Here is a 27,747-nt window from a genome sequence, read left to right as displayed (position 1 = left end):
AAATAAATAAAACATGGACACATGCTTTCTTTGGTACATTGTTTTTGACATATGCACAAAATTAAAATCGTGTCAAATTGTATGATGAGACCATGACTTCCTGGGTCAAATCTATGATTCTTTGAAACAAACAACAGCACAACAAACACACTTAGGCTGTGATTTCTTCTCCAATTTTAGAGCACGGCCCTGAGAGCACGGAGGAAAACCACAGAAGGATTTCACAAGTCCAGCTAATGAAATATAAACTACAACAGGGCCGATAAAACATTAATGTCTTGGGGAAAAAAAGAATGTTCAAAGGGTGATATCACTGCCAATTACTGGAGGATATGGGTCAATGACAGAGTCTGCCATATTTCATATACTGTCAGCATTCACCGATTAATAGCTAATTATCAGTTTACTGGTGAGCCTTTCAACACCTTCAGTATTTATACACAAGTTTAACCATTTAAAAAAAATAGAAATCAGGAATAAAAGAGAACCACAAAACAAACAAGAGGCTCATCTTTGCAAAACAAAGGATGAGGACCACATCAATGGCCTGGGCCTGCTGGTGCTGTTCAGTAGGACAAACTTCTGCCGAATGGAGACATCGTTAGTATCTTGATGGTAAATACCAGTTAGAAAAATAGGATTGAGTTCAGGAAATATAATTTCAAGATCTTCAAATGGTAAAAAAAAAAAAAAAAATTACTTTGTTAAAATGCTCAGCACTGCAAACATTTTAAAATTATGCTGGATAAATCCAACAAAAACCACGAGATTATTCTCCATCAATGTCACCTCTCCAGAATTCGGAGACACCCAAAAGCTATGTCGCTAAATGACCTCCCATGGAACCCAAAGACTGAAACTCCACACAAAGCTCACCTTGTCAGAGGCCTCAGAAGCCAGGAGGTTAGTTGCAAGGGTTTGCAGCTTATGGTGGGCCATATTTTTAAGGGCAGCAAGACTACGTCTCGTCATGGCTTGTTTCAGGTTGACCGCTGGATGACTAAGAGAGTCTACCGCAGCAGGAATGGCCTCATCGCAAGCGTTCAGTATCTCCACCGCTGTTATTCCCATCGCACAGCGATCCAGCGCACCTGGAAGGCAGCATGTCCACATATATTACACAACACCGTGAACTTTTGTTTGTTTAGGTGCAGAAAAAGAATGGCATGGCAGGTTGTAGGAATGTTTTATCAGTACTTACCCACAAACATTACCTTATACGTCCTTTATATACTAATCTTCATTGTAGATTCTTCTCCCTTAAGACTTCATACACCTTCCCCGTAAAATCAAATTCAAAGCCAAGACTTTAAGAACCTCCACCAGGCTTCTCCCCTTCTGTTTCCCTGGGAGGGTTTTCTTGAAGTCTGTCACTTTCACACTATTTACAAACATCAATAATCTCACCTTTCTAATGGTTTTCTATCAACATTAAACAACAACAACAAAACTACTTCAATAATTTCTGAAGCTTTTCTCTAAGAAGCATCCAATAAACAGGAAGGGAAATACTGTGTCTCCTCCATTTAGTCTGCAAAAATGTCTTCTTCGGTGCTGGCTATCAAACCCAGTTCCTCTTACATGCTAGGCAGGAAGAAAGTGTCCTACCACTGTGCTACATCCCCAGCATTGTGAGTCTTAGTTTCACGACTTAAATGTTTCTCGGGTTTATAAAATAAGTACTTTCTATTCACAGCTACTTCGACGTACCTCCTCTGACCTCCCTTCCATTTATCTCCATCTCCATACTTCTTAAGTTAGAACACAAACTTCCTCCTGTCTAACCTGAACTTCATCACCACCGTTCTTACTCCCAGATTATTTTATCAAGTTCTCTTTCCCATTTTACTTTCTCCATAATTTTAATTACCAGCTCACCAACTATATATTAAACGTTTTTTTTTAAGGTTAAATTATTCTTATGTGTATGAGTGTTTTGCCTGCATGGATGTGTGTACACTGCACAAATGTCTGATGCCTGCAGGGGGGTAGAAGAGGGTGTCACCGTAAAGTTGCAGACAGTTGTGAGCTGCCATGTGGATGCTGGGAACTGAACTTGAGTCTTCTGCAATAGCAGCCAGTGCTCTCAAGTGCTAAGACGCTCTCCAGCCCCTTACCTAGTTTTTTACATCCTCTTCAAGCCCAGAACTGTGAACTACACAGGGAGGAGCTAGAGAGTTTGAGGTGTTTGCTCGCTCTAATATGCCTATGTGCAGCATTAACTACTTGTTGGTTAATTAGATAGATATTTAGTTAACAGCTTAAAACAGAGTTCTTGCAAATCCATGGGTGAAAAAGGCCAATAGATAAAAACAGAGAAGTCAGATTTCTTCTATATTTCAACTGAGATGAGAGATACATGTTTTTTCTCTTCTTGTTGTTCAAGCTGTAACTAGTGATATAAAGGCCCCTGGAGAGTCAGGAAGGTACATCCTGAAGGTATTGGCATTATTTATTTATTAAATTTATTTATTTATCATATCAATAAAAAATGAAGCTCTGTAAATCAGGTTCAGGCAGGATTTGATGTATGAAGTGTATTTAAACTCTGAAAGCTACCTGAGCCATCATCATAGTGTTTGGGGAATGGGTGTCTCAAACATAAACATGCTCACATGTATTGAGTGCTTTTCTGTTTGCTTAAAAATCAGCTCTGCTGGTTGATTTTAGGTTAGACACCCTTAAATATTTTTCTTATTCATTTATGTGTCATACTTTAGTTGCTTTCTTCCTTTTCAAATGCATAGAGATTGCCTGAAGTTTCTCATCAAGGGTGATGTTGGCTTTGGTTTTGTCCTCTATAGCCTTAATTATGTTGGAATATATATCCATGAGTCCTACACGCTAGGCCTTTTATGATGAAGACGTGAGGGATTTCATCAAGGGGTTTTCCTATATCTTTTGAAGTGATCATGGACTTCTTGTCTTTAAGCCAATGTATGTGATTTATTACATTTACTGACTTGTGTATGTTGAACCATCCTTGCATCTCTGGGATAAAATCGACTTGGTGACAGTGAGGAGTCTTTTTGATGCACGCCTATAGCTGGTTGTTATCTGGAATTTTGAAATCTGTGTTCACTGGAGATGTTGGCCTACAGTTTTGTTTTGTTTTTTCCCTTGTGTCATCACCTGGTTTGGGTATTAGACACACCGGCTTTACAGATGGAGTTAGGAAGTGCTCCTTCTGCTTCTGCTTTTTTTTTTTTTTTATTGTTTAAGAAGAATTAACTGTAGATCTTAGAAAGTCTGGCAGGATTCTGCTGTGGATCCATCTGGGCCTGGGCTGTTTTTAATCAGAAGGTTTTTCTCTTCATTCATTGTGGTTCTGCTTAGGTTGTTGATCTCTTCTTGGTTTAAGTTTGGTGTCTAGATGAATCTAGAAATTAATCCATTTCATTTTCATTTTCCAATTTAATAAAGCACAGATATTTTAATTATCCCTTTATCATAGTCTGACTTTCTTTGGTGTCTGAAGGGTCTAATGACCTTGTTAATATTAGATTGGTTCTTAGTATTGTTTTGCTTATTTCAATAATTTGTGCTCTGATCTTTATTATTTCTTGTCATATTCTAGATTTTGGTAGTTTATTCTCATTTTTTGAAATTCTTGACATATCATCAAGTCATCCATCTGTGCTCCTTCAGACTTTTTACAGCAGGCACTTAGAGCTACAGTTTCCCTTGCAGAACTGTTTTTATGTGTCCCAGAGGTTTTACTGTATTGTGTTTACACTGCCATTTAGTTCCAGGAATTATTTTATTCCTTTTTTTATTTCATTGGCCCATTCATCATTCAGTGATGATTTGTTTCATCTCAATAAGTTTCTGTACTATATACTAGTAGTGATTTTTTTTGCTGTTAATTTTAAGTTTTGTGGCACTATGGTCAAAAATAGGATACACAGAGCTATTTCAATCTTTCTGGATTTATTAAGATTTGTTTGTTTGTTTTTTTCCATGCATGCAGTTCCTTATAGAGAAGCTTCCATTGTCCACTGGGTAGATGTATACTCTTTTTGGGTTTGGGTGGAATATTCTGTAGATATCTGTTAAGTCCATTTGATGTACAATGTCAATTAATTCTGATCCCCTCTCTCTGTGTGTCTGTCTGTCTGTCTGTCTCTCTGTCTCTCTCTCTATGTCTACTGTGGAGAAAGTGTTATTGGAACCACTCAGTGTTAGTGGGGTGATCTTAATCTACTTAATTCCAGTGGTACACTTTTTTTATGAAATTGGGTTCACCAGAAGTTTTGCATATATTTTAGAATTGTAATGTCCTCTTGGTTAACTATCCCCTTGATTATAATGGAGAGTCTTTTTCATCACTTCTGGTTAGATTTAACTTGCAGTATATTTTGTCAAATAACAGGGTAGCATCACTGCTTGCTTTTTTTTTTCTGGTGGTACTCTTCTTCATCATTTCACTTTAATGTGGCGCCTATTTTTCAAGCTAAGATGAGTTGTTAGTAGACAAGAGGAAAATGGATTTTGCTACTTAACCCATTCAGCTAACATATGCCTTTTGACCCAAGAACTGAGGCCACTAATATTTAAAGTTATTATTTAAAAAAAAAAATGTGTGGTCACTGTAGTCATTTTAGGGTTTGAGGGTTCTGTTGTTTATTTTTTAGTCAAACATTTTGTTTCAGCAATTCATTTGTTTACTGTATAGTCTTTCTTCAGTTCAAAGTATTGTTCCCCATATTCTGGATTGGTCTGCTGAATAGGAATTTTCTTAGCCTGTTTGATTCCAGGAAAGTTTTTCTCACTCCTTAACCATAGAAGATAGTCTTTCTGGGTACAGTAATCTAGGCTGATAGTTGTGGTCTTTTAGAACGGCATGCATTGCTCCAAGCTCTTCTGGATTTCAAAGTTCCCATTTAGAAATCAGTGGTTATTTTGATGGGCTTTCCTCCTCTGTACCTATGATCTTTCTCTTGCTCCTGTCAATACATTCTCTTTGTGCTGTATATTTAGTGCTTTAAATACAATATGCTGTAGAGCCTCTCTTTTCTGGTCCTATCTGCTTGGTGTTCTGTTTCCTGTATGTATATGGGTGTGTCTTCTCCTTGACTTGAGAAAGTTTTCTTCCAGGATCTTGTTAAAGATCTTATCTATGCCATTGACTTGCATTTTTCTCCTTCATCTCTGCTATAATTCAAATATTTGGTTTCTCATAGTGCCACATAGTTCTTGCATGTTCCTTTGTCTATGATTTATCATTTTTCATAATCTTTATTGAGTGGTCCCATTCCTCCACTTTATCTTGAGACATGACATTCTGTCTTCTACTTGATCCATTCTACCTTAAAGATTTCCCTCTGAATTTTCTTTGGTATATTAAAGTTTTCAATTCCACCTTCATTCAGCTTCATTTATCTTCACTATTTCTATCTTTTTAATGAATTCAGTTTACAAATCCTGTATCGTCTTGGTCATTTTATTCAGCCATGAATTAATCCTTTCTTAGATTAGCAATGGCTTAGCCATTTCTTGCTATCCCCTTTATGTTCATTGAGCTGTTCAGTGGCATCTTCTTTAGACTCCTTGAATTCTTTGATGAAGTTTATGGTATTTTAAGTTCTGTATCCTGGGGTTCATCTCCATTATTCTCATGGAAAACATTTATATTGGGACTCATGAGGGTCTTGTGGGAAGATGTGGAATCACTGCCTCGGACTTTTGTATTGCTTATGCTTTTAGAACATGACCTCAGCATGTGGACTTCTTCTCGTAAGTGTGTGTCTATTGAGGGATTCTAGCCTGTCTCATGCTGGGCTGGTACAGGAGCTGCATGATGAGAGGCAGGATTAGGTGTGTGGAAGTGGTGGAAGTGGACTTCCAGAAAAATCTCAACCTTTCTTTCTTTTGTTACACATTTTTTAAAAATCATGTGTGTGGATATTTGCATGTGAGTGGGAGTGCCTGCAGAAGCCAGGGGACACAGTCAGATCCAGGGATGGAGGGGTTTGTGAGCTGCCCACATAAGTGCTAGTAATCTCACAAGGATCCTCTGCAAGAGCAGTACATGCTCTTTACAGCTGAGCCAGTGTTCCATCCAAAGCACTTCTTCTCTTAAAAAATACCCAAAAATAGATCAGAAATATGTCAGTGTCAATGTTTGCCACGGAGCTGTGTGAATTTCATGTGCCTTTCTTCTTTTCTAATCTTTAGTGCTTTTAAAATATAACAGACAATATTACTCTCTCTCTTTTACTCTCTTATAAATTTATAAAGCAGAATAAGGAGTTAAATGCAAAAGAAGTCTGTCAGATTTCAAGAATGCTTCCTCTTATCAAGATTGCAGCAGATGTATGTACTTATTTCCAAAGGGCCTGAAAAGTATTCCCTACTCTGTGGTAGCATAAGCAAAAATATGTCTCCAATCTACTTCCAAAGGACTATGTAGAACAAACTGAGGGGAAAATATTTAGTAGAATACAAACATTTAGTAGAATCATTTTAAGATTTATTTATTTATTATATATACAGCATGTATGACTGCAGGCCAGAAGAGGGCACCAGATCTCATTACAGATGGTTGTGAGCCACCATGTGGTTGCGGGGAATTGAACTCAGGACCTCGGGAAGAGCAGCCGTGCTCTTAACCTCTGAGCCATCTCACCAGCCCAGTAGAATCATTTTAAATAATTAGTAACCTATCACTCAAAAAGTTTTAACCACTGATACATATTACTTAAGATTGCAAAAGTAGAATCAAATATGCTTTATTAAAAAAAAAAAAAAAAACCAAAAAAAAAAAAAAACCCTGAAGCTAAAACATTAAGTTACCTGCCTAAATATTCCAAGTAAAACTGTATCGATCTGTGTGTGCACATCTCTTGGCATCTGTGCTTTTCAGCTAAGCCAAATTTAGTCTACAATATAGCCCATACATAAAAGTAAAAGTCGAAATTCTACGTGTTGTCCCTAAAGCCTACAACCTCCATTTCAATTTGGCTCCTAAAATTACCTGGCCAGCATCACTTTTCTGCTATTCAAATAAAATTTGGTTTTATCTTTTTCTACTGTTTCTGAACATGACACAAAACTGGCTCCTTCAGCTAACTTGGCGATTAATACCACAAATAATATAGATATGACTGCATAGTTGTCATCTGCACATTACCCTCAATTGCATGCCTTTAAGAAATGTAGAACCATTCACTCTAAATGATCTAACATAATACAACAAATAGATGAATGCTGTATATGTCTTTATGGATAAAAACAAGATGAGAGAGGACAGTTATGAGAAATATAAATACATTTCTGAGCTTTATTCTCATATGAAGAACTATTTTCAGGAACTCAAATGCATCCTTTGAACTTTCTATTTCTTCTCCACCTTTATTCTTACCAGTGTCCATCTGCCAGACATACACAGAGCCATCTGTGCATCCCACCACCAGGTAGTCGTCAGAAGGCCTCCACTTGATCACCTGAATAGGAAACAGGTGGCGAGACGCCAACATGATGCACTTTTTCTCCCGCAAACTTAGAAGTCCAACGGAGTGGTCACTGGCTACAGAACAGATGCAATGTTGAACTCTTGCCTAAAAAAGAAGAGTAAAACTTGCATTATATTTACATTGAAATTAGAATAAGACAGATCTTGTCTCCCAATAACTTAAATGAAAATTACTTATATGTAAATAAAAGTTTCTGGCTCAAAAAGATATGCTTTTTTTTTTTTTGGAGCTGAGGATCGAACCCAGGGCCTTGTGCTTGCTAGGCAAGCGCTCTACCACTGAGCTAAATCCCCAACCCCAAGATATGCTTTTAAAATGTCGAATAATGCAAAGGTTAAAGACTGGAAAGATGTCATTGAAATATGAAAAAGACCTCACAAAAATGATTGCCATATCTGAGAAGGCAAAACTGGGCAGCAGGGAGCTAGGGGTCCAGTGGTCTGTTAGGTATTCTCTTTCCACAACATGAACGAACTTTTCTTTGTTTCCTGAGAGACACTTTCCATGGTCTTCCTTCCTGTCCAGGACTCACTTAGCCCAGGCCCCTCCCTGCCCTTTTGTTCAGGGTACTCTCCTCACAGTCCTGCAAGCACAATCATTCCTTGAGCTCCACAGCTATCACACACCATCTGCAGGTGGCATTCCTGTCCCCTTCATGGTTTCTATTTATAATGCCAGAAGGTGCGGCACTTCAACCATCCATATGACACCCGATTAAACAGTCTTCAGGGCAGTCCCTGCTCATCACTAGTTTCTGCCCTTCAGTTTCCTTTTACAACAATATCGTTTATAAATAAGCAAAGAAAGTAAAGATTTTCACTAGTAAGAGAGAGCTAAATCTACAGTATAGCAAATTAAAAAGTAAAGAGTTTTAATTTCTGTAGAACAATTTGTAAGCAACTTAAAATTTAACCATATGAAAGCAATCATCTGAATTTATTATGACTACCTCTTAAGAAATAAGGCCCATAATGCTGCACATAATCCACTTTTATAGGACCTAAAGAGAAACCTGCAAATGTACAATGCTCTGCTTCGCCTACACAAAAACACTGCTGTGAGCTAAAAGCAACATTTCACTAATTCTCAAAGTAAGAACTGCCAACAGGTGTTAGGTGAAAGACATGGCGGGGAGAGGGGACAACAAATATTCGGGAAGCTGTATAGCTTTTGTTTTATTGACACTGTTTTGGAATTTGTTTTATTTTGTTTTGTTTTTGAGCCAAGTGTCTTGGCATAGCTCAGGCTGGCCTCGGACTCATGATATGCCTGCCTCCACCAAGTACTGGGATTATTGGCAAATACCACTCATCCTCAGTTCTAATTTTAACCACGGATCTCCCAGAACCTTTACAATGCACATAACTGTTCTACAGGGATGTATAACATCATTCATCTCTAAACTTGTTTGACTATGATCTTCTTATTCAAGCACACTTGGGGGGCTGCTGTGCTTGGGTCCTTTCCTGTTGTGAAGGCTCAAAACTCCAGACTAAGTTTCTCTTCATCACAGTGCAGCACCGTAAGTACTGGGTGTGGGTGTGGCTCTCGGTGGTCCCGTCTGCTCTGTCTAGTCTCTCTTCACTAGGTGTTAGCTACATCTGGACTCTGGTGAATGTTTAACCTTAAAGTTAAGAGGACTAAATTTAGACCAGGCAGTGGTGGTGCACGTCTTTAATCCCAGCACTCAGGAAGCAGAGCCAGGGGGATGTCTGTGAGTTCCAGGCCAGCCTAGTTGACAGAGCAAGATCCAGGACAGGCACCAAAACCCTGTCTCGGAAAAAAAAAAAAAAAAAAGAAAGAAAGAAAGAAAAGTAAGTTTAGAGAGACACTACAAACTTTATTTAAAGTTTCACATAGAATTGTCTTGGGCACTTACTAAGCTTGTTTATAAATATTCAATGACTTTTTTCTTTAAAAAATATACTATTAATTGACACATACAAATTAGTTTTCCAATTACCAAATAAATAAAAATAAACTGGCAAACCAAAAATAATTAAAATTTAGCCACAATAGAATAAAACTGGGCAAATACACACATCATGAGGCCTTACTTTCAATTACTATATAAAACATAATGCTATCAATCAGTTGCACAAAACATATATTGCTAACTCCAGATAAAACACAATTTAATAAAATGGATGCCTTGCATGTCTGAGTTATCATTAGTTTAACTTTGGATTTGCCAAATAATTCACTCATTTTATAAAAAGAGGTGAGTGCTCTATCAGTAGATAATAAGTACTTTCTATTTTGCATCTGGTACTTAATTATTTTAAAGATGATTTTATTTTATTTCTCTAATAAGAAACAGTGCTCTTTATCTCTGATCATGACTACCTGAAAAGAAGTATTCCTAGAAAGCTTCCACCAAGGCTGCTCAGCCACTGCACTCAACCTTCTCCACTACTTTTGGTTTTACTGTTTCAGTTCATGAACTCCAATAAAAACATCTAGTCAGGGAATTGACTGCTGCACATAAGGACCTAAATGTGGATCCCCAACATCCACATTAAAAGCCAAGCATAGTGGCGCACAGTGGGGAGACCAGTTCTGGAAAAGATGAGACAGGTCAATCCAGGGACCTGACAGCATCCAGTCCAGCCAATCAGTGAGCTCTAGATCCCAGGGAGAAAACATCTCTTAAAAACTAAAATGAAGACCAACTGAGGAAGACAACCAACATGAACCTCTGGCAACCACCCACACATACACACACCATCACCACCACCACCACCACCACCACCACCACCACCACCAACACACACACACACACACACACACACACACACACACACACACACACACACCACACTTGCACAGAGCTAAAATACTAGCAAATCATAGTGGTGTCGCACTGTCATCCCAGCACCAGGTATTAGCTCTTTCATTAGACAGTGTTTCACTGAGGGTGGGTGGGATGGGAGGTGCAGGAGTCAGAAGCCAGTTTGGGCTACACAGTGAAATCCTGTCTTTAAAAGAGAAAAAAAGAGCTAGTCTTTATTTAGTGCATCATCTATAACTGGTGAATTTGCAACTTGTCAAGTGCAAATGAATTTCATTTAAAATATTGAGAAATACTAGTCAGTACTACTTCCTATACTGGTTATGACCAAGATTAGGCTCTATTTCAGATGTCAACATCAAAGCTACACAGCTACAGACAACCACTGAATGCTGATGCTGTTTGGGTAAGTTTAGGAAATGTGGCCTTGCTGGAGCAAGCTTTGTGATAGCTAGAGTGAGAATGTCCCCCATAGGCTCCTCTGTTTAAATTCTTGGTCCCCCGTTGGTGGAACTTCTTGGGAAGAGTTAGTGGTGGCCTTGCTGGGAGCAGTGTGTCACTGGTAGAAACTTTTGAAGTTTCAAAGCCTCACACAATTCCCAGTATGCTCTCCCTGCTTTGTGCTGTGGTTCAAGAACGCTCAGCTACTACCCTAGCTGCCATGCCTGACATTGTACCTGCCACTTCCCTGAAATGATGAACACTTCTCTCTCTAGAAGCACAAACCCAAATAAATACTTCTTTCCATACAGCACCATGGACATATGTTTTAACACAATAATATGAAAGTAGCTAATACATTGATAAGCTGGCCAAAAGGAGCAGAGCCACTCAACGAGAAAAATTCCTAGGAACAGGAAACTCTCCTGAGCAGTTTCACTGTCAGACCTTCCAAGTTATGCAGGTGGCTCATTCCAAAACTGAAAAGAATGAAATCCATCTTCATAACAACACTGAAAAGTGTTGTATCATACTGCTCTTATACAGAGGAAAAGTGAGGAGAACACAAAACAAGTATTAGCTAAGAGCAGAGCACAAGCTTTACAGGTAGACAATGGGACATTATGGTTTTAAAAGATGCTATAATGTGAAGCTGGAGCAATGAATCATCAGTTAAGAGTGTTTGTTCTGGGATCATAAGAACAGGATTCAAATCCCAGCACCTAAGCAACAAGCCAAGCAGAACCAACATGCCTCCCACAACCCAGAAGGGGCATATGCAGGAGGATCTCTGCAGCTTTCAGGGTTCCAACCCAGGCAAGATGCTAGCCCCAAGTTCAGAGAGAGACCCTGCCTCAAAGAAACATGCTGAGAGTGACAGGAAGACACTTGACATCCTCTTCTGACCTACAATCCAAGCTCATGTCCAAGTGTAGAAACCTGCATGCACATGCATGCACACATTTGTTTTGAAGAAAACTACAATGCCACAATTCCATCTCTTCATGTCCACACAATACATCTTCTTAACATTTAAATTTCCCTAAATACAAGCTCACTATGTGGCCAAAGATGACCTTGAACTTCAGCATGTTTCTCGAACTGGCCTTAAAGTCTTTATACAGGTAAAGATGATGTTGAACTTATCATCCTGTCTCCAACAACCAAGTGTTAGAACTGTAATGATATGTCACCACCAAGTCTGGCTTTCTGTGGTGTCAGAGAATAAACTCAAGACATCACTCATGTTAGCAAAGCAAGCACTCTAACAATAGAGTTACATACCCAGTCCCCATGATTTTTCTTCTCTTACAAAGGCAATAATGATGAAATTGACAAGTATCCCACAAAAATGCTGTTTGATCATTTATAAAAATTACATACCACCTCTGTAAATAATAAAAAGTATTTGAAGAATTAACCTTAACTTTATTACAATAAACAGCCTTGAAATAAGCAAAATAATCAAGAATGAAAACATAAACATGCAAAAAGAAATCAGTATCACTAAGTCCAAGAAAGAACAGTTATTAGAGGTACTTAACTCATAAGAAAACATGGTCTTCTGTTTTTTAAATATAGATTAAAACAAACCCAATTTTCCTTCTTTCAAAAAAATGCTAGGCCAATTCATATAAAGAAAACTAGCATAAACTAGAAATTACTCAATATAGCAAAACCTCATTAATTTTGATTCTACTAATTAATTCTGAGTTGATTGCTACCTTTGAAGCCTGTATGAACACTTTAAAAGTAGTAACAGGGCAAATGCCTAGCCTATTTAATGTAGAAGAAAAAAGACCATTCAAGCACTACTTTGGTATTAATTTTGATTCAATGAGCAGAATTATGATAAATAATTCTTGGCTATCTATTAAATGAAAGCATTTAAAAGATTTGCTAGAAGACAATTAGCATGTGCTTATCTGTCCTGAGAATTAATAAAGAAGCACTTCCTAAAAATATTTAACAACTCACATTTCTTGACTTAGATCCAACTTCCATTATGAGCAAGTTCTAGAGATCATAACAGGAAATATCTACTTCGTGTATAATGACGAATTCTATAACCTACTAATAACACTCATTATTTTACTACTTCAGCATGGGAACATCAACTGAAGATGATTTAACAACAACAATACTACACCAAGATAATGTATAAAACATTTTGATGGTGTAATTAAAATGATTATACAAATCAAGCATGGTGATATCATACGTGTAATCCCAAGGCTTGAGAAGCTGAGCCAACAGGAATATGAAGATTTCAAGACAAATCTAGGCTACATAGAAAGTTCTAGTCTGACATAGGTTACAGACACATAGAGACACACACAACCAAGGTTACTCAACTTAAAATGCAACACATTTTCATCAAAACTTATTTGAAAAGAATTCATGCTCCAAATTCTTTCAATCATTTGTAGATGTAAAATTTTTGGTGGGGGTTGTATAAACTACATGTACCTCTGTGAAAATACGTACATTATAAAACATACAGAAACATAACGTTTTAAAGGATAACTTACGGCTTAAATTAACAAACAAACTTAAAATGACATTTTAATTACTTATTAATGTTCATAACAACATTAGATTAGACAATACCACAAAGTACAATAAATATCATTATAAGGTTTCACTGTAGATGATAGTGGATACTAAGACTTTACACAATTATGACCTTTGGGTATTCTTCCAGTGTGTTTGAGTGATCATTGCTCAAATTCAGTACGGTTAATTTTTGTTGGAAATGACTTCCATGGCTCAGAGGATATGAACATATGGAGCTTTTGAAGACAATCTAGGTTTGGTTCCCAGCACCTATATGGCATCTTACAACCATCTATAATTCCAGTTCCAAGGTATCCAACACCCTCTTCTGGCATTTGAATGCAATCTACAGATTCAATGCAATCATCATCAAAATCCCAACACAATTCTTCACAGATATTGAAAAGACAATTTTTAGCTCCATATAAAACACACACACACAAAAAAAATCCAGGATAAGTGAAATAATCCTGAATAATAAAAGAACTGTTGTAGGTATCATCATCCCTGAAGCACTACAGGGTTACAGCTCAAAAACAGACTCATTGATCAATAAAATCAAACAGAAGACCCAAATGAAAATCCACATACCTATGGACACCTGATTTTTGATAATGAAGCTAAAAAATGCATACAGGGGAAAAAAAAGACAGCATCTTCAACAAATGTGCTGATAAAATGGACAGCTACAAACAGAAGAATCCAAATAGACCCATGCTTATCATCCTGCACAAAACTCAACTCAAAATAGATCAAAGACCTCAACATAAACACTGAATCTGATAGAAGAGAAATTGGGGAATAGCCTTGAAGTCATTGGCACAGGAATAGACGTTCCGAACAGAACACAGCACAAGCACTAAGAACAAAAATTAAGTGGGACCCCATGAAACTGAGAAGCTTCTGCACAGCAAAGAACATGGTCAATAAAACAAAACAGCAGTCTACAGAACAGGAAAAGATTTTTTTTTAACCAAATGCCTATTCAATAAGGAGCTAATATCCAAAATGTATAAAGAATTCAAAATGGATATCAAGAAAACAAATAACCCAGTTTTAAAATGGCATACAGGTTTAAACAGACTTCTCAAAAGAAGAAACTGAAATGGCTAAGAAACACTCAAGGAAATGTCCAACATCCTTAACCAGAGAAATGCAAATCAAAACTACTTTGAAATTTCATCTTACACCTATCAGAATGGCTAAGAACAATAGAAAAAATGACAGCTCATGCTGGCAAGGATGAGGAGTAAGGGTACACTCCTCCATTGCTGCTGGAAGTGCAAACTTATATGGTCACTATAGAAATTGGTGTGGAGGGTCCTCAAAAAGATGGGAACCAATCTACCTCAAGATCCAGCTATACCTTCATGGGCATATACCCAAAAGATACTTCATCCTACCACAGAGACACTTGCTCAACCATGTTCATTACTACCCTACTCATAGCATCCAGAAATTTGAAACAACCAAGATGTCCCTCAACAAAAGAATAGATAAAGAAAATTAGTTTACCGGGTGGTGTGGCGTACGCCTGTAATCCCAGCACTCAGGAGGCAGAGGCAGGTGGATCTCTGTGAGTTTGAGGCCAGCCTGGTCTACAGAGCTAGTCCAGGATAGGCTCCAAAGCTACAGAGAAACCCTGTCTCGAAAAAAAAAAAAAAAAAAAAGTTCATTTACACAATGAAACTCAGCCACTTAAAAAATGAAACCACAAAATTTGAAGGTAAATAAATGGAACTAAGAAAAAAATCATCCTCAGTGAGGTAACTCAGAATTAAAGAAAAATATGGTATATATTTGTTCATATATGGATATTAGCTGTTAAATCAATGATAACCAAGCTACAACCCATAAAATCAAGAAGTTAGGTATAGAGTAAGGGACTGATGGGGGGCTGTGATACATCTTCCTAGGAAGGGAAATCGAATACAGTTATAGATGGATGTGGGGGTAGGAGAGGAGCAGAACAGGAAGATCAAGAGGAGAGGGGAAGGGAAGAGAGGGACACGGGAGAGAATATGGGAAGAGGGAGCTAAAATTAAGTGTCATTTGAGGGATACAGTAGAATACAGTAGAAGTTTCCTACAATGTATGCATATATGAAAGGCAAGCTAAATAAAATTGCCAAATAATGAAGGAGACAGAGCCCAAACTGGACACTCTTGTCACCAAATGAAGCTTCCAGTCCTAGGACTGGGTTATAAGTTTATTGGAGTGCACAATATATCAACCATATTCTAGTATTTCTTCCCATAACCCGATAGAGAGCCTCACAATTTCAACTTCTACAACCATTGCCCTCAACTGATCTCAAGCTATCAATTCCATTAGAAAAGCTTTCAACACTACAGGGAATTTGCATCGCCTGGACTGAGCAGCCTATCACTAACAGTATTTTATAGGTCAAAATTCTTCACAATATTAATTATGTGCTAAAAGCTATATTTTGTAATGGCCTCAAATGCTAAGTTAAAAGTAAAGGCTAACAATAAGCAACAGACTAGTTAGCCAAATAAAAATTCTTTTTTATGAAAAAAAAAGATAACTAGGGTAAGGACAGTGGAAAAATATTAGACCAAAACATCAAGACAATATTTAGTTTTCAAAGAAATCTAATCCTAGTATTTAAAAGGCTCGTTGAATTTGCCAGTAAATAATGCTTCACTTCAGTACATTAGTGCTGAAGAGCAGAATGCCACAAGCTATCTTGGTGTCTGAAAGTCAGAATATACCACCTGGGTCATCCAGTCTGCCCTTACACATTTTAAAGCGTTCCCAGAAACCTCTCGTGTAATGTGTTCTTAAGCATGAATTACAGAAATTACAGGCAGCTAGTTTATCCCACCCACTAGTTCTCTGGGGAGATGATTCCGCTTTCCAATGGATTCCAATGCAAATAATATTAATTTTTATTTTCTAATTTTGCTAGTTTGTTTCCTAGACAAAGTTATTCCTTTGTTGGCATTGTTTGAGGAACAGTCTTGTATTTTTGTGTCCCAGTAATTTTCTCTTTGTATAAATACACTCAAAATATATGACCACTCAACTGCCTCTCCTTTTAAATATACCCATCATTAGAAAGCTGTAAGTGATCAGCTTCTTTTACTCATGAATCAATCCCACTTGTCTCTTACTCATTACCTCTTGTACTTCCCAGAACTCTCTCTTTGGAACATAAATGTGCCTTTAAGATGTCATTTATCATACTAAATATTCTACCTAAAAGGAGAGTCTATGAAATTAAATATTAATTTCATTTCCATACTTTCACAAAACTACCTCAAAACAGCATTTTTTTTCAATATCAGAAATGAACCTTTATTGAAAGGAAGAGAAAGCTGTTTCTTCATTATCTATTTCGTGAGATCATATGAGCCAACCAAACCACTGACTAACCAACTACCTGAATAACATTACTTCCAAGGATACTTTTAACATCTTCCTTTATTCAATATATATATAAATTATAGAGAATAAATATAAATATATAGTGTAAATATATATAAACATATATATTTAAACATATATTATCAATAATTTATATATCAATGATATTAATAACCAATAATTTATATATACTTAATATTTTTATATGTATGTACACTTTTTAGTGTAAATAAATATATAGTAGAAATATATATATATATATTTACAATAAAGATACAAGATGGGTAATTAGACTCTCCATCTTTGTTCAGAAGCATTAAATAAATATGAGTATTCCATACAAGATTCAGACAATACCAGAGGAAGACTCATTTAAAAATAATATAGTAACTATGTTATACTAGAAATGAGAATTTTTTCTTTTTTCATTATTTTTATTAACAAATTTTTTATTCATTTTACATACCAACCACAGATCCCCCTCTCATCCCTCCTCCTGCTTCCCCCCAGGCTTCATCCCAAACCCACACTCAACACCTCCTATAGAAAGGTAAGGCCTCCCATGAGGAGTCAGCAAAGCCCAGGACATTCAGTAGAGGCTGGTCCAAGCCCCTCCCCCTCATCATGGCTGTGGAAGGTGTCCCACCATAGACAATGGGCTCAAAAAAGCCAGTTCCTGAACTAGGGATAGATCCTATTCCCACTGCCGGAGCCCCTTAAACATCCCAAGGAATGAGAATTTTTATTCTTATCCCACAGCTATAAAAAGTCTTTCAGTGGTAGAGTGCTTGCCTAGCAAGCACAAGGCCCTGGGTTCGATCCTCAGCTCAAAAAAAAAAAAAAAAAAAAAAAAGATGTATTTCATTTGGGTTGGGAATTTAGCTCAGTGGTAGAGCACTGGGGGGGGGGGGATGTGGGTAGAAAGTCTCATATTTGTTTTTAATTTAATCCAATCACTGCCGTACTCAAGCTTTCTTGAACTTTTTAGCAGGGAGGGGATTCCAAGCTTCAAAACTATACCAAACAGAAAAACTCCACATAAACTACATTACACAAAACTGAAAATATCTATAGGTTAAAGAACTGAAAGGTAGCTGGGCAGTGGTGGCACATATATTTAATCCCAACATTCGGAGGCAGATCTCAGAGTTCAGGGTCAGCCTGTTGTACAGAGTGAGTTCCAAGATAACCAACCAGGGTTACACAGAGAAATCCTGTCTTGAAAAACACAAAACCAGAAGAAAATCCAATAATAAAAATCATATGAATTTAATATTTTAGTTTTGAACTCAAACTAATATCCTTAAGAGGAAAATCAACATTCACAACATCAAAGGAAAGAAAAAAATCAAGTATTTTACCTGGGGGCTGGAGAGATGGCTCAGTGGCTAAGAGCACTAGTTGCTCTTCCAGAGGACCTGAGTTCAATTCCCAGCACCCACATGGCAGCTCACAACCATCTGTAACTCCAGTTCCAGGGGAATCCAATGTCTTCTTCTAACCTCTGAGGGAAGCAGGCATGCACATGATGCACAGAGGTATATGTGAGCAAAATGCACACATAAATTAAAACCTTTTCAAAAATCCGTTTCACATGAGCTAGGTGGATGCACAATAAGGTGCTCACTGTGCAAGCATGATGACCTAAGTTCAGATCCCCTGAACCAATACAAAAGCTGGGACAGCGACTCATCAGCCACTCAGTCAAGCCAGAACAGTGAGCTTCGGGTTCAGTCAAGTTTTGAGGAAGGGCCTTTCTACATAATCCTAACTATCTTGAAACTCCTCTGCTCGGTTTCTCAAATTCAGGGATTAAAGGCATGTGCCACCACACCCAGACTGGATGATTTATTTGTTTACTTTTTAGGTTTTTTTTTTATTATTTCATATGTATAAGTGTTGTGTCTCTATGTATATATGTGCACAGTGTTTGTGCCTGGTGCCCACAAAGCCCAGAGAAGGACATCATAGATCCCCCATAGCTATAGTTACAGATGGTTGAGAGTCATCACGTGGGTGCTGGGAACTGAACCTGGGCCTCTTAACCACTGAGCAAGCTTTGAAGCTCTCAGAGTATATCTTTTTAAAGTGCCCCTTACAACAACAGAGTGTGGTGACACTCTAGACCTAGAACCCGGAGTTCTGCCTGCCTGTGCCTCCTGAGTGCTGGGACTACAGGCATGCCCCAGTGCAGTGGATATGGTCTTTCTGGGAAGACTCCAGAATCTACCCAACGCTGCTTTCCTGGGAGTCCCTTCATTTGTTGTATTCCTAAAGCTTCCATGCTGCATCGTAACTGTTTTTTGCTAATCTGACTCTCTTACTAGATTAAATTTAATCATACAGGAATAATATCTTATTGACAATTATATCCTTGTCTCAAGTAAAAAAAAAAAATCATCAAATTGAATAGTAACCTGGCCTCCAAAGGATGTACATATGCACCCTAATACACACACACACACACACACACACACACACACACACACACTCATAGTAGATAGATAGATAGATAAATAGATAGATACATACATACATACATACATAAATACATACATACATGCCAAATGGAATCTTCTTTTGGCTTAAGATAAAAAAAAAAAAAAAAAAAACAACTTTCACAAAAATAGAGAAATTTCTTAAATGCTTGGTATAATATCTGCACAGCCAGAAGAATGAATCTTTCTTATTAGTGTGAAAGGGACATTTACTGAAAACTCCTTAGTATTATACGGATTTTTTTTTTTCCAGAACACTACTTAAGAGTTGGGGCACGTTATAAAATAGCATGAAAAAGTAACATTTTATCTTAAATACAGTCAAATGTGACCACAGATTAAAAACTACACAGAACCAGGTGGCCACAATCGCAGTACTCAGGAGCCAAAGGCAGAGGATCCAGGTTCCAGAGCTGCCTGCACTGCTCAGGGACTCCATGGCCAACTTGAGATGCATAAGGAGAATGGATCTTAAAAACCCAAGGGAGGCCGGGTGGTGGTGGCGCACACCTGTAATCCCAGCACTCAGGAGGCAGAGGCAGGTGGATCTCTGTGAGTTCAAGGCCAGCCTGGTCTAAGAGCTAGTCCAGGACAGGCGCCAAAGCTACAGAGAAACCCTGTCTTGAAAAACCAAAAACAAACAAACAAACAAACAAAAAAACCCCAAGGGATAGGGATGTAGCTGGATGGAAAAGAACTTGTCTAACAGGCTAGAAAACCTGGTATGACCCCTGACAGCACAAAGGAAAGATTAGAAAGTATAAAACTACGTAAACTAGCCAAAATGTCCAATTTATTCTATCTTGATTCTTTTGTACTTTATAAAGATAGGAGCTTTACTTACATATACTCTCCATATAGGCCCCTCCCCAAATTAAAGAAGTTATAAAACTGAAAAGGATGGTGAAGAATTCTGTAAGTACAATGGTGGCTAGACAAACCTATTTCTAATTTTTGAAGGGAAATATGGCAATATCAATTTAAATGCCTTGAAAAATTAATGACAAAATAAGGACAAAACCAAACAAAAATTCCACAAAAACTAATGAAGTTTATTTTGTGCTGACCAACTAACTACTCTTGGGATTAGGGCCTGCCCTGGAGTGTGCTGGATATACCCAGTGTTGGTTTTGATTTTAGTTTCTGTATTTTTGTGAATTTCTTTTGAAGAGAGAGATAGAGAACATAAAGTTGGCAGGGTAGGGAGGTTTTTCCTTTTTGAAAGAGAAAGATAGAAAACATAAAGTTATAAGGATCTGGGAGGAATTGAGGGAGAGAAAAAGCATGATCAAGATATATTGTATGATATTTTTTTATAAAAATTTCAATAATTTATTTTTGTACATAAAATCCAACTTAAGAATCTAAAGAAACTCTTAGTCTACAAAAATACTTAGCTATGCTACTTCTTATGCCCAGTTTTGGTAAGAGGAAAACAGTAAAATTAAATTATAATTATCTTTTAAATCATTAAAGCAATCTTGTAGTGACACATAAATAAAGATGAAGAGGCCACCCATCTCTTTAAATTATTTATATTGAGTCTTTCTCACCAGCCTCCCCAGTCTTCCCTTCTAGCAAATAAATCTTCACCCCTTTGTGCTAGCTACAGATCCCCAGAAACACTTTCTGCAAGGGACTCCCACTGGCCACACTGGGCTAGGATTCAGATAAGAGAAACACTCTCTTTCCTGTCCTCCATTATGCTCTCTCCAGAATTATTTATTTAATTTTTGAATTTTTAATTTCACTGACAGTATGAAAACAGTCTCAAAATATAATGAATTAAGCATAAAGAGGAAAAAAGAGAATTATGGATAATTACATTTTTAAAAGTTACTTACGTCTATGAGTGTTTTGCCTGTGTGTGTATATATATACACCAGGTGCATGTGGAGTTTGACCAAGGAAGTCAGAAGAGGGCATCAGAACCCCAGAAAGTGAAATTAGAGCTGGTTGTGAACTACCATGTGTGTCCTGGGAACTGAAACCCGATCCTCTAAAAGAGCAACAAATACTCTTAATCACCAAGCCATCTCCACAGCCCTGAAAATTTCATTTTAATAAACAGTAACAGTTCTGTTTCCTGCTTTTGCTTAATTTATAATAAAATGTTTATTCTGCTTGCTTCAGATATAATGCTAGGTTTATAAACATTGCTTTAAAACATAACATTCAAATTCAATTAACAACTAAACCTCAGACTCAAAAATGTGAGAAAAAATGCCAATCAGGAAATAAGCTTTCAGTCCTTTCTTTAGAATAAAGACAAATTATTAAAAAGGAAACCTAAGGCTCAGGGAAGACTGCAGAAGAGGAGGCAGAAATATTATAAAGTCAGAGGACCAGGATGCCTGCTGTAAATAGTGTCTTCTAGATATCATGGGGAAACTACATCCAAGAGATCTTGACAAAACAGTTGTCTAAATAATACCTGCATAATGACAACACAAGCTGGCACGCCAATATGGACAGGGCAAATCTCACCAGGTCCTACCCACAAATGGAGACCCTATAGGCAATTAATGGCTGCTGAGAGAGAAGGAATCAACGTTCCAGGAAGAAGCCTCCTGATAGGTTCTATAATCCCAAGTGCTCAGCCCTAAACACATGTACATCCAACCAACAGTAAATAGATTGCATAAGGCAGGGGTATGTGTGCAAGTGTGTATGTGTGCACGTGTGTATGTGTGCCTAATAATTCAGAAAGAGGAAGTCATGAATTTGAAAAAGGACTGGGGAATGTAGGAAGAGTTTCAGGGGAAGGGTAGATGTGATGTAAATACAAGACTCACATATAAATTTCTAAAAATTAGAAATAAATAAAAAGAAAACCTAACTCGTTAACTGCTCTTCCTGGCTATGAACATTTGTCAGACTAACGCCCACTTAGTCCTATAAGCAGCTATTCAGACCTGGGAAAAAGAAGTCCTTGTCAAATGAGAGCACAACCACCAATGGCCACACTAGTGCCTTCAGCACTGCGTTCACAAAGCCATGCTGCCCCCTTCTGGATCACTTTAGAGACTGTGACAATGTACGTTCCATAACATGTAATAAAGTCTTAAAAAGCTTTTCAGCTAACACATTAAAGAATTTAATGTCCACATGCAGAAGTATAATAGTGGTACTAATTATTTATTAGTTTTCCAAATATTCTGCTCTAAATAGATCTACTAACAAAAAAGCAGCTCTGACAATTTAATCATCAATATAAATGAGAAATAAATACTAGGTTCATATTTACCACAAATAAATAAAATGTACACTTTAAAAAGCCACATTCTCTGTTGCGTTCCATCCTTTCTCCCTTTACTTCCAAAAGCAAACCAGAATCTAAGCGTGGTACTTATTCTTCCATTTCAATTTTCACTCATGTACTACCTGTGCATGCATCTGGATTATCCAAATGGGCAGCATGGGTTAAGTGAAAATGCATCACACTTCCATGTACAGAAACATTCTTCAACTGAAAACCAGCTGAGGAAAGGTAGGAAGTGCATGCAAAGATATCTACTGCCCCTCCAGCAGTAACCCCTCCAGCTGGGTTGCTCAAGCTGTTAGACTTCTAGCTGTATGTTGTTACCAATGCTGTCCATCTACATTCTTTTTCTTTTTTTTAGTTTTTATTTATTTATTTGTTTGTTGGTTTGTTTATTTATTTATTTATTTTGGTTGTTCAAGACAGGGTTTCTCTGTGTAGCTTTGTGCCTTTCCTGGATCTCACTTGGTAAACCAGGCTGGCCTCGAACTCACAGAGATCCGCCTGACTGCATCCCGAGTGCTGGATTAAAGGCATGCGCCACCACTTTCCGACTCCATCTATGTTCTTAAGGGAAATGTTTTATAAAGCACTCCTGATATTTTAGAATTCTTTTGTTCTTTTAAAATTTTTTTCCAAAATCTAGTTCCTTTCACTATCGATAACCTATGTGAAAACAAAAAGTTTCAAGACTTGGTAGGTTCAATCCTCAGCTCAAAAAAAAAAGAAAAGAAAAGAAAAAGAAAAAAGTCATTGAGTAGCAGAGGAGGCAAGTAAGCTGGTAGGGGAAGGTATCAGAACATTCTCCTGTGACCCACAGCCCTAATGAGAGATGGCTAGGAGCCATCTTCAGCTGGGCACTGGGGTAGTAACAGCTGCCTTCCTCTCCCCAGCCCTCTCCCTCAGATTCCACAGACATCTAAAGCACCCTTTCAGTTCCCTTCGCCTAGATTTTAGATGTCACTAATTCACCCGAGTCAACCTTGGACAGCTGTTCAAATCTAGGAAACAGTCTATTGTTATTCCTTCTGTATTACTTAGATTTCTCAATTGTCAAAATAAAATGAATTGGAAACTATAGCTCTGTAGCGTTAAAGGAGAACATTTGAAAGGGCTGGAGAGATGGTTCAGGGAGCAAGAACAATGCCGCACAATCCTGAGGATTTTTGGAAAAAGATTTCCAAAAAATATAGCTCAAACTAAAGTAAGGAAAGAAAGAATAACAGGTAACAGGGAAATAAATGCATCTTAATTGTCTCCCGAGACAAGTGATTGAGTGAAGAAAGAGGAGAGCATGCCTTCAGACCTTGTTGCTGTTCCGACATCAGTCTGTCTGGCAAAGCAGGACCTCTGACTTCTTCATCCCTGTCTAAGCTTGAAAACTATGAAGACTTCATTTAGTTCTTTGTCTTCCTGATGTTTCCTTTTCCCTGCCATACTCATAATTTAAATAAATTACATGCGTAAGTTCCTAAAAACATTGCAGATACAAAAGTGCAGGCTCACTGTCATTTTGATTAGATGGGCTCAAAATTTCTGGTACTAGAGAACATCTTTGGGGATTTTCAAATGGCTCTGAAACAAAATTTGCCAGTTCACTCAATAAGCATGTTTCAAACTGCAACTAGAGACATATCAGAAAGTTGTGTTGAATCTTGTATTTCCATTAAGTCACTGTGGACTCCATTTACATGCTTGATAGCAGCAAAGCCGCTCTACCATAGAGAAATCATTTGAGATAATGGAACTTACACTACAGTTTTCAGGTGGGACCAGAAGTTGCGTGATCTCACCACCATGAACACAGAAGATATGCTTCATTTCTCCAGAAAATATGTCCCAAATTATGACGGAAAAATCCACACCTCCAGATATCAGGTATCTTTGGTCATAGCGAGTGGAGACCTGATGAGGGTACAGCAAACATGTGACTTTGTTCCGATGGCCACGGAGAGTTCTGTGAGGGGGCCAACCTGTAAGGAGGTTGGGGTTCGAAATTGGAAGATTAAAGTCTTCACAACACTTCAACCAGCAAACAGAACTATCAGCAGAGCTAGAACTTTACTTCTAGGACTGGTCTGTGAAGCTCAGTAGCTACTATTTACCCAAGACTAACTGACCCAAGGCTCACAGAACAGAGCTAGTCTATGTGCAAATGTGCTACACATGTCAAACTGTCATGATATTTTAAAGAATTTGTACAAAAAGAAATAATATAAAATATTTCAATATAATTCCTATATTTATTACAAATAGAAATGAAAATAATGTTGCTATATTTGGCTATAACATATAATAGTTGATTTCCCATGTTTTATTTTTAATACTTCTATAAGAAAATTACATTATGGCAACAGCCCTGTTCTAGAAGATTAACAATATTGCTGATAATATAGCTATTTAGTAATAATTCAACTAATGATTTATGAAACTATTAATATATGCCAAGGAGATAAAAACTGAATACTTTCTTATTTATAGCGATTCATATTATTTATTCCAATAACAGATATTTAGTAATTTATCAAATGTACATAAACACCAACTAGACTAACAACAACTATACCAATGGGTTTTCTTTCTTTTTTTTTTTCTTTTCTTTTTCTTTTTTCTTTGTTTTTTCAGACAGGGTTTCTCGGTGTAGTTTTGGTGCCTGTCCTGGAACTCACTCTGTAGACCAGGCTGGCATCAAACTCACAGAGATCTGCCTGGCTCTGCCTCCCGAGTGCTGGGATTAAAGGTGTGCTGCCACCACCCAACTGGGTTTTATTTCTTAAAGTACAGCATAGCGATATTGCCCACATCAGGGTTACAGAGTCCTCAAAGCACAGTGGACAGAGGCAGAGCTTCAGCATACCTCTTCTGAGCGTGTGTTCTCCTTGCAGTAGCTGAACAATAGCCGTCTGGGTGGCAGGTACAATTACTATGCTTCCATCTTCCCGGCCACAAACAAGCCGTCCGTGTGCTGGTATGTAGACGCTCGCGGTCACCTTAAGAGGTTCATTGCTGCTGGGAATCACACTTAACTGATCTATGATTCCAGCGGGACAAGGCCTCAGTTTGTCAAATGCCTCTTGCAAACTAATACAAGTTGTCATTTTTAGCCCTGTAGAAGTTGGGTATCATATAAAATAAATATATTTATATTAAAAAAACATTAAATAAATAATATTGACTGATTCAGTAATGTACCAAAAGTTTCTTTCATCAAATATAATGCTTAGAAGAAAATGATACATAAATATTTTCAATTTTGTTATGATTCAAATGCTATAATAAAAGAATTATGGACTTTATGCACAAGACTTGCTATTACCTTCATCACCTTCCTGTTTATCAGCTGTGTCTGATATGTTCCAAATGTTCAACCTTCCAGAGGAATCGCCCTGAATTAATAGCTTATGCAAATATTCCTTGCATCCATAGAAGAACCGAGTAACAGGAGGACAAATGACCAACTGCCAAAAACAAAACAAAACAAAACTTCAAGTGTCTTTAACTGTATTGAAATCTAATATTTTATAGGTTAACATGTGTCCAGATAAAGATGTTTTGATTCATACCCCAGTTCTAAAAGTGCTTACAGCATGATCATTCAATATATCTGCATGTAATTTATAGCATTAATATTCAGGTCAACTGTGGTACAGCATAAACACTGAAGGAATGAAAAGCTGTATTTACAGCCTTTCTCTAAACTAATCTTCATAGTCTTTTGTTCGACTTCATAAAGACTGGTTACCAATCACAGGGTAATTTACTTACTTGTTCTTAAACAATTAATATAGAAATCATTCCTAACCAAAAAGAAGTCTCTACTTAAAAGATCAAAAATAAAGAGCTCTCCACATAAGCAACACTGAATGGACTCAGTAGACTATATTTCTATACGCAAATTTGTAACAATGGTAAGTAAAGAAGAGGAAGACTAGATACAGAGGCTAGAAAATGGTGGCACTCACATATTTTTTTTCTTTTTTTTTAGAAATTTAACACCCCACCCCCCCACCCCCCCCCCCCCGAGCTGAGGCCTTGTGCTAGGCAAGCGCTCTACCACTGAGCTAAATCCCAATCCCGGGTTAATTTATTTTAAGATTGATTTGTTTGTTTATTATTTTTTTATTTGGTTGCTGGGAATTGAACTCAGGACCTCTGGAAAGTCGGTGCCCTTAACCACTGAGCCATCTCTCCAGCCCAGCACTCACACCTTTAATCCTAGCATTCCAGAAGCAGAAATCCCTCTGGATCTCTGTGAGTTCAAGGCCATATTGGAAACAGCCAGGCATGGTGACACACGCCTTTCATCCCCAGAAGTGAGCCGTTAATCCCAGGGAGTGATGGTAGAAAGGAGAAAGGTATATAAGGCGTGAAAACCAGAAACGAGAAGCATTTGGCTGGTTAAGCTTTTAGGCTTTGGAGCAGCAGTTCAGCTGAGATTCATTCAGGATGAGGACACACAGGCTTCCAGTCTAATAAAACAGAATCAGGTGAGGTAGCTGTGGCTTGTTCTGCTTCTCTGATCTTTCAGCGTTCACCCCAATACCTGGCCCAGAGTTTTTTTTATTAGTAAGTACCTTTAAGATTCATGTTACAAGATGGGGGTGAGGGGTGCCTCTGAACACATGATTTGGTTAGCTGAACTGAAAAGACCTATCCTGAATGTGGGCAGCACCACGCCCCGGGCTGAGTCAGGAGTACATAAAACAGGGCAAGCTGAGCACCAGCACTTCCGGTTACAGTGTAAGCAGCTGCCTTAGGCTACTGTCTCTAAGATGTCCCCATCATGATGGACTGCACCCTCAAAGCAAAGCAAAAGCTTCTTTCCTTACCTTACTTTTGTTAAGTATTTTGTCACGGCAACAGTATGTGGCAAACACAGTATGTTATATTTTGTTTTATTAATTTAGGTTTTTTTTCAAACACACCACTACTACCTAGTTTGGCTGGAAGGACCGGCTGAGCCAGACAGTAGCAAGTTCAAGAAAGTGGACAGCAAATAATTTATACAGAATTTTAAAATATACCTAGTTGAACAAATTCTATACTCAAAATATTCATAGAAAAAAATCCATTCCCTCCTTCTCATCCTCATTCTCCACTGATGGGCGGGACATAAGGTTCAGAATGATTAAACTGGAACCAGAACAAAGTATGGAAACCTTCCTCCCCAACACAGCTTCCTTCTTACTACCTCCAGAGACCAGAGTGGAAAACCCAATACAAGTGTTACTGCATTTCAATTTCCTTATGTGTAGGAGTCTTCTGCCTACTGCCATAGAGACTGGAAAAGGGTACTGGTTCCCCTAGAACCAGTTATTTCAGCCGGGCAGTGGT

At 37.7% G+C, this 27,747-nt stretch overlaps 1 protein-coding gene across 2 annotated transcripts in view; it reads right to left on the bottom strand.

The window, feature by feature from the left end:
• Nucleotides 1–27,747, bottom strand: part of Wdr7 (WD repeat domain 7) — a 284,884-nt gene that overhangs the window by 227,677 nt on the left and 29,460 nt on the right. For both annotated transcript variants that reach the window (XM_036204543.1, XM_036204544.1), the window contains exons 10-14: nucleotides 25,730–25,871; nucleotides 25,271–25,519; nucleotides 24,166–24,386; nucleotides 7,364–7,559; nucleotides 877–1,091 (exon numbers count right to left, since the gene is read on the bottom strand). In XM_036204543.1, the coding sequence (XP_036060436.1) occupies nucleotides 877–1,091; nucleotides 7,364–7,559; nucleotides 24,166–24,386; nucleotides 25,271–25,519; nucleotides 25,730–25,871 (1,023 nt within the window). The remainder of the gene's footprint in view (nucleotides 1–876; nucleotides 1,092–7,363; nucleotides 7,560–24,165; nucleotides 24,387–25,270; nucleotides 25,520–25,729; nucleotides 25,872–27,747) is intronic.

Source organism: Onychomys torridus, chromosome 13 (assembly GCF_903995425.1).
Source record: "Onychomys torridus chromosome 13, mOncTor1.1, whole genome shotgun sequence".
In the NCBI taxonomy this organism is placed as follows: Eukaryota; Metazoa; Chordata; class Mammalia; order Rodentia; family Cricetidae; genus Onychomys; species Onychomys torridus.
The sequence above is the reverse complement of the archived record's forward strand: the minus strand, read 5'-3'. Positions and strand labels throughout refer to the sequence as shown.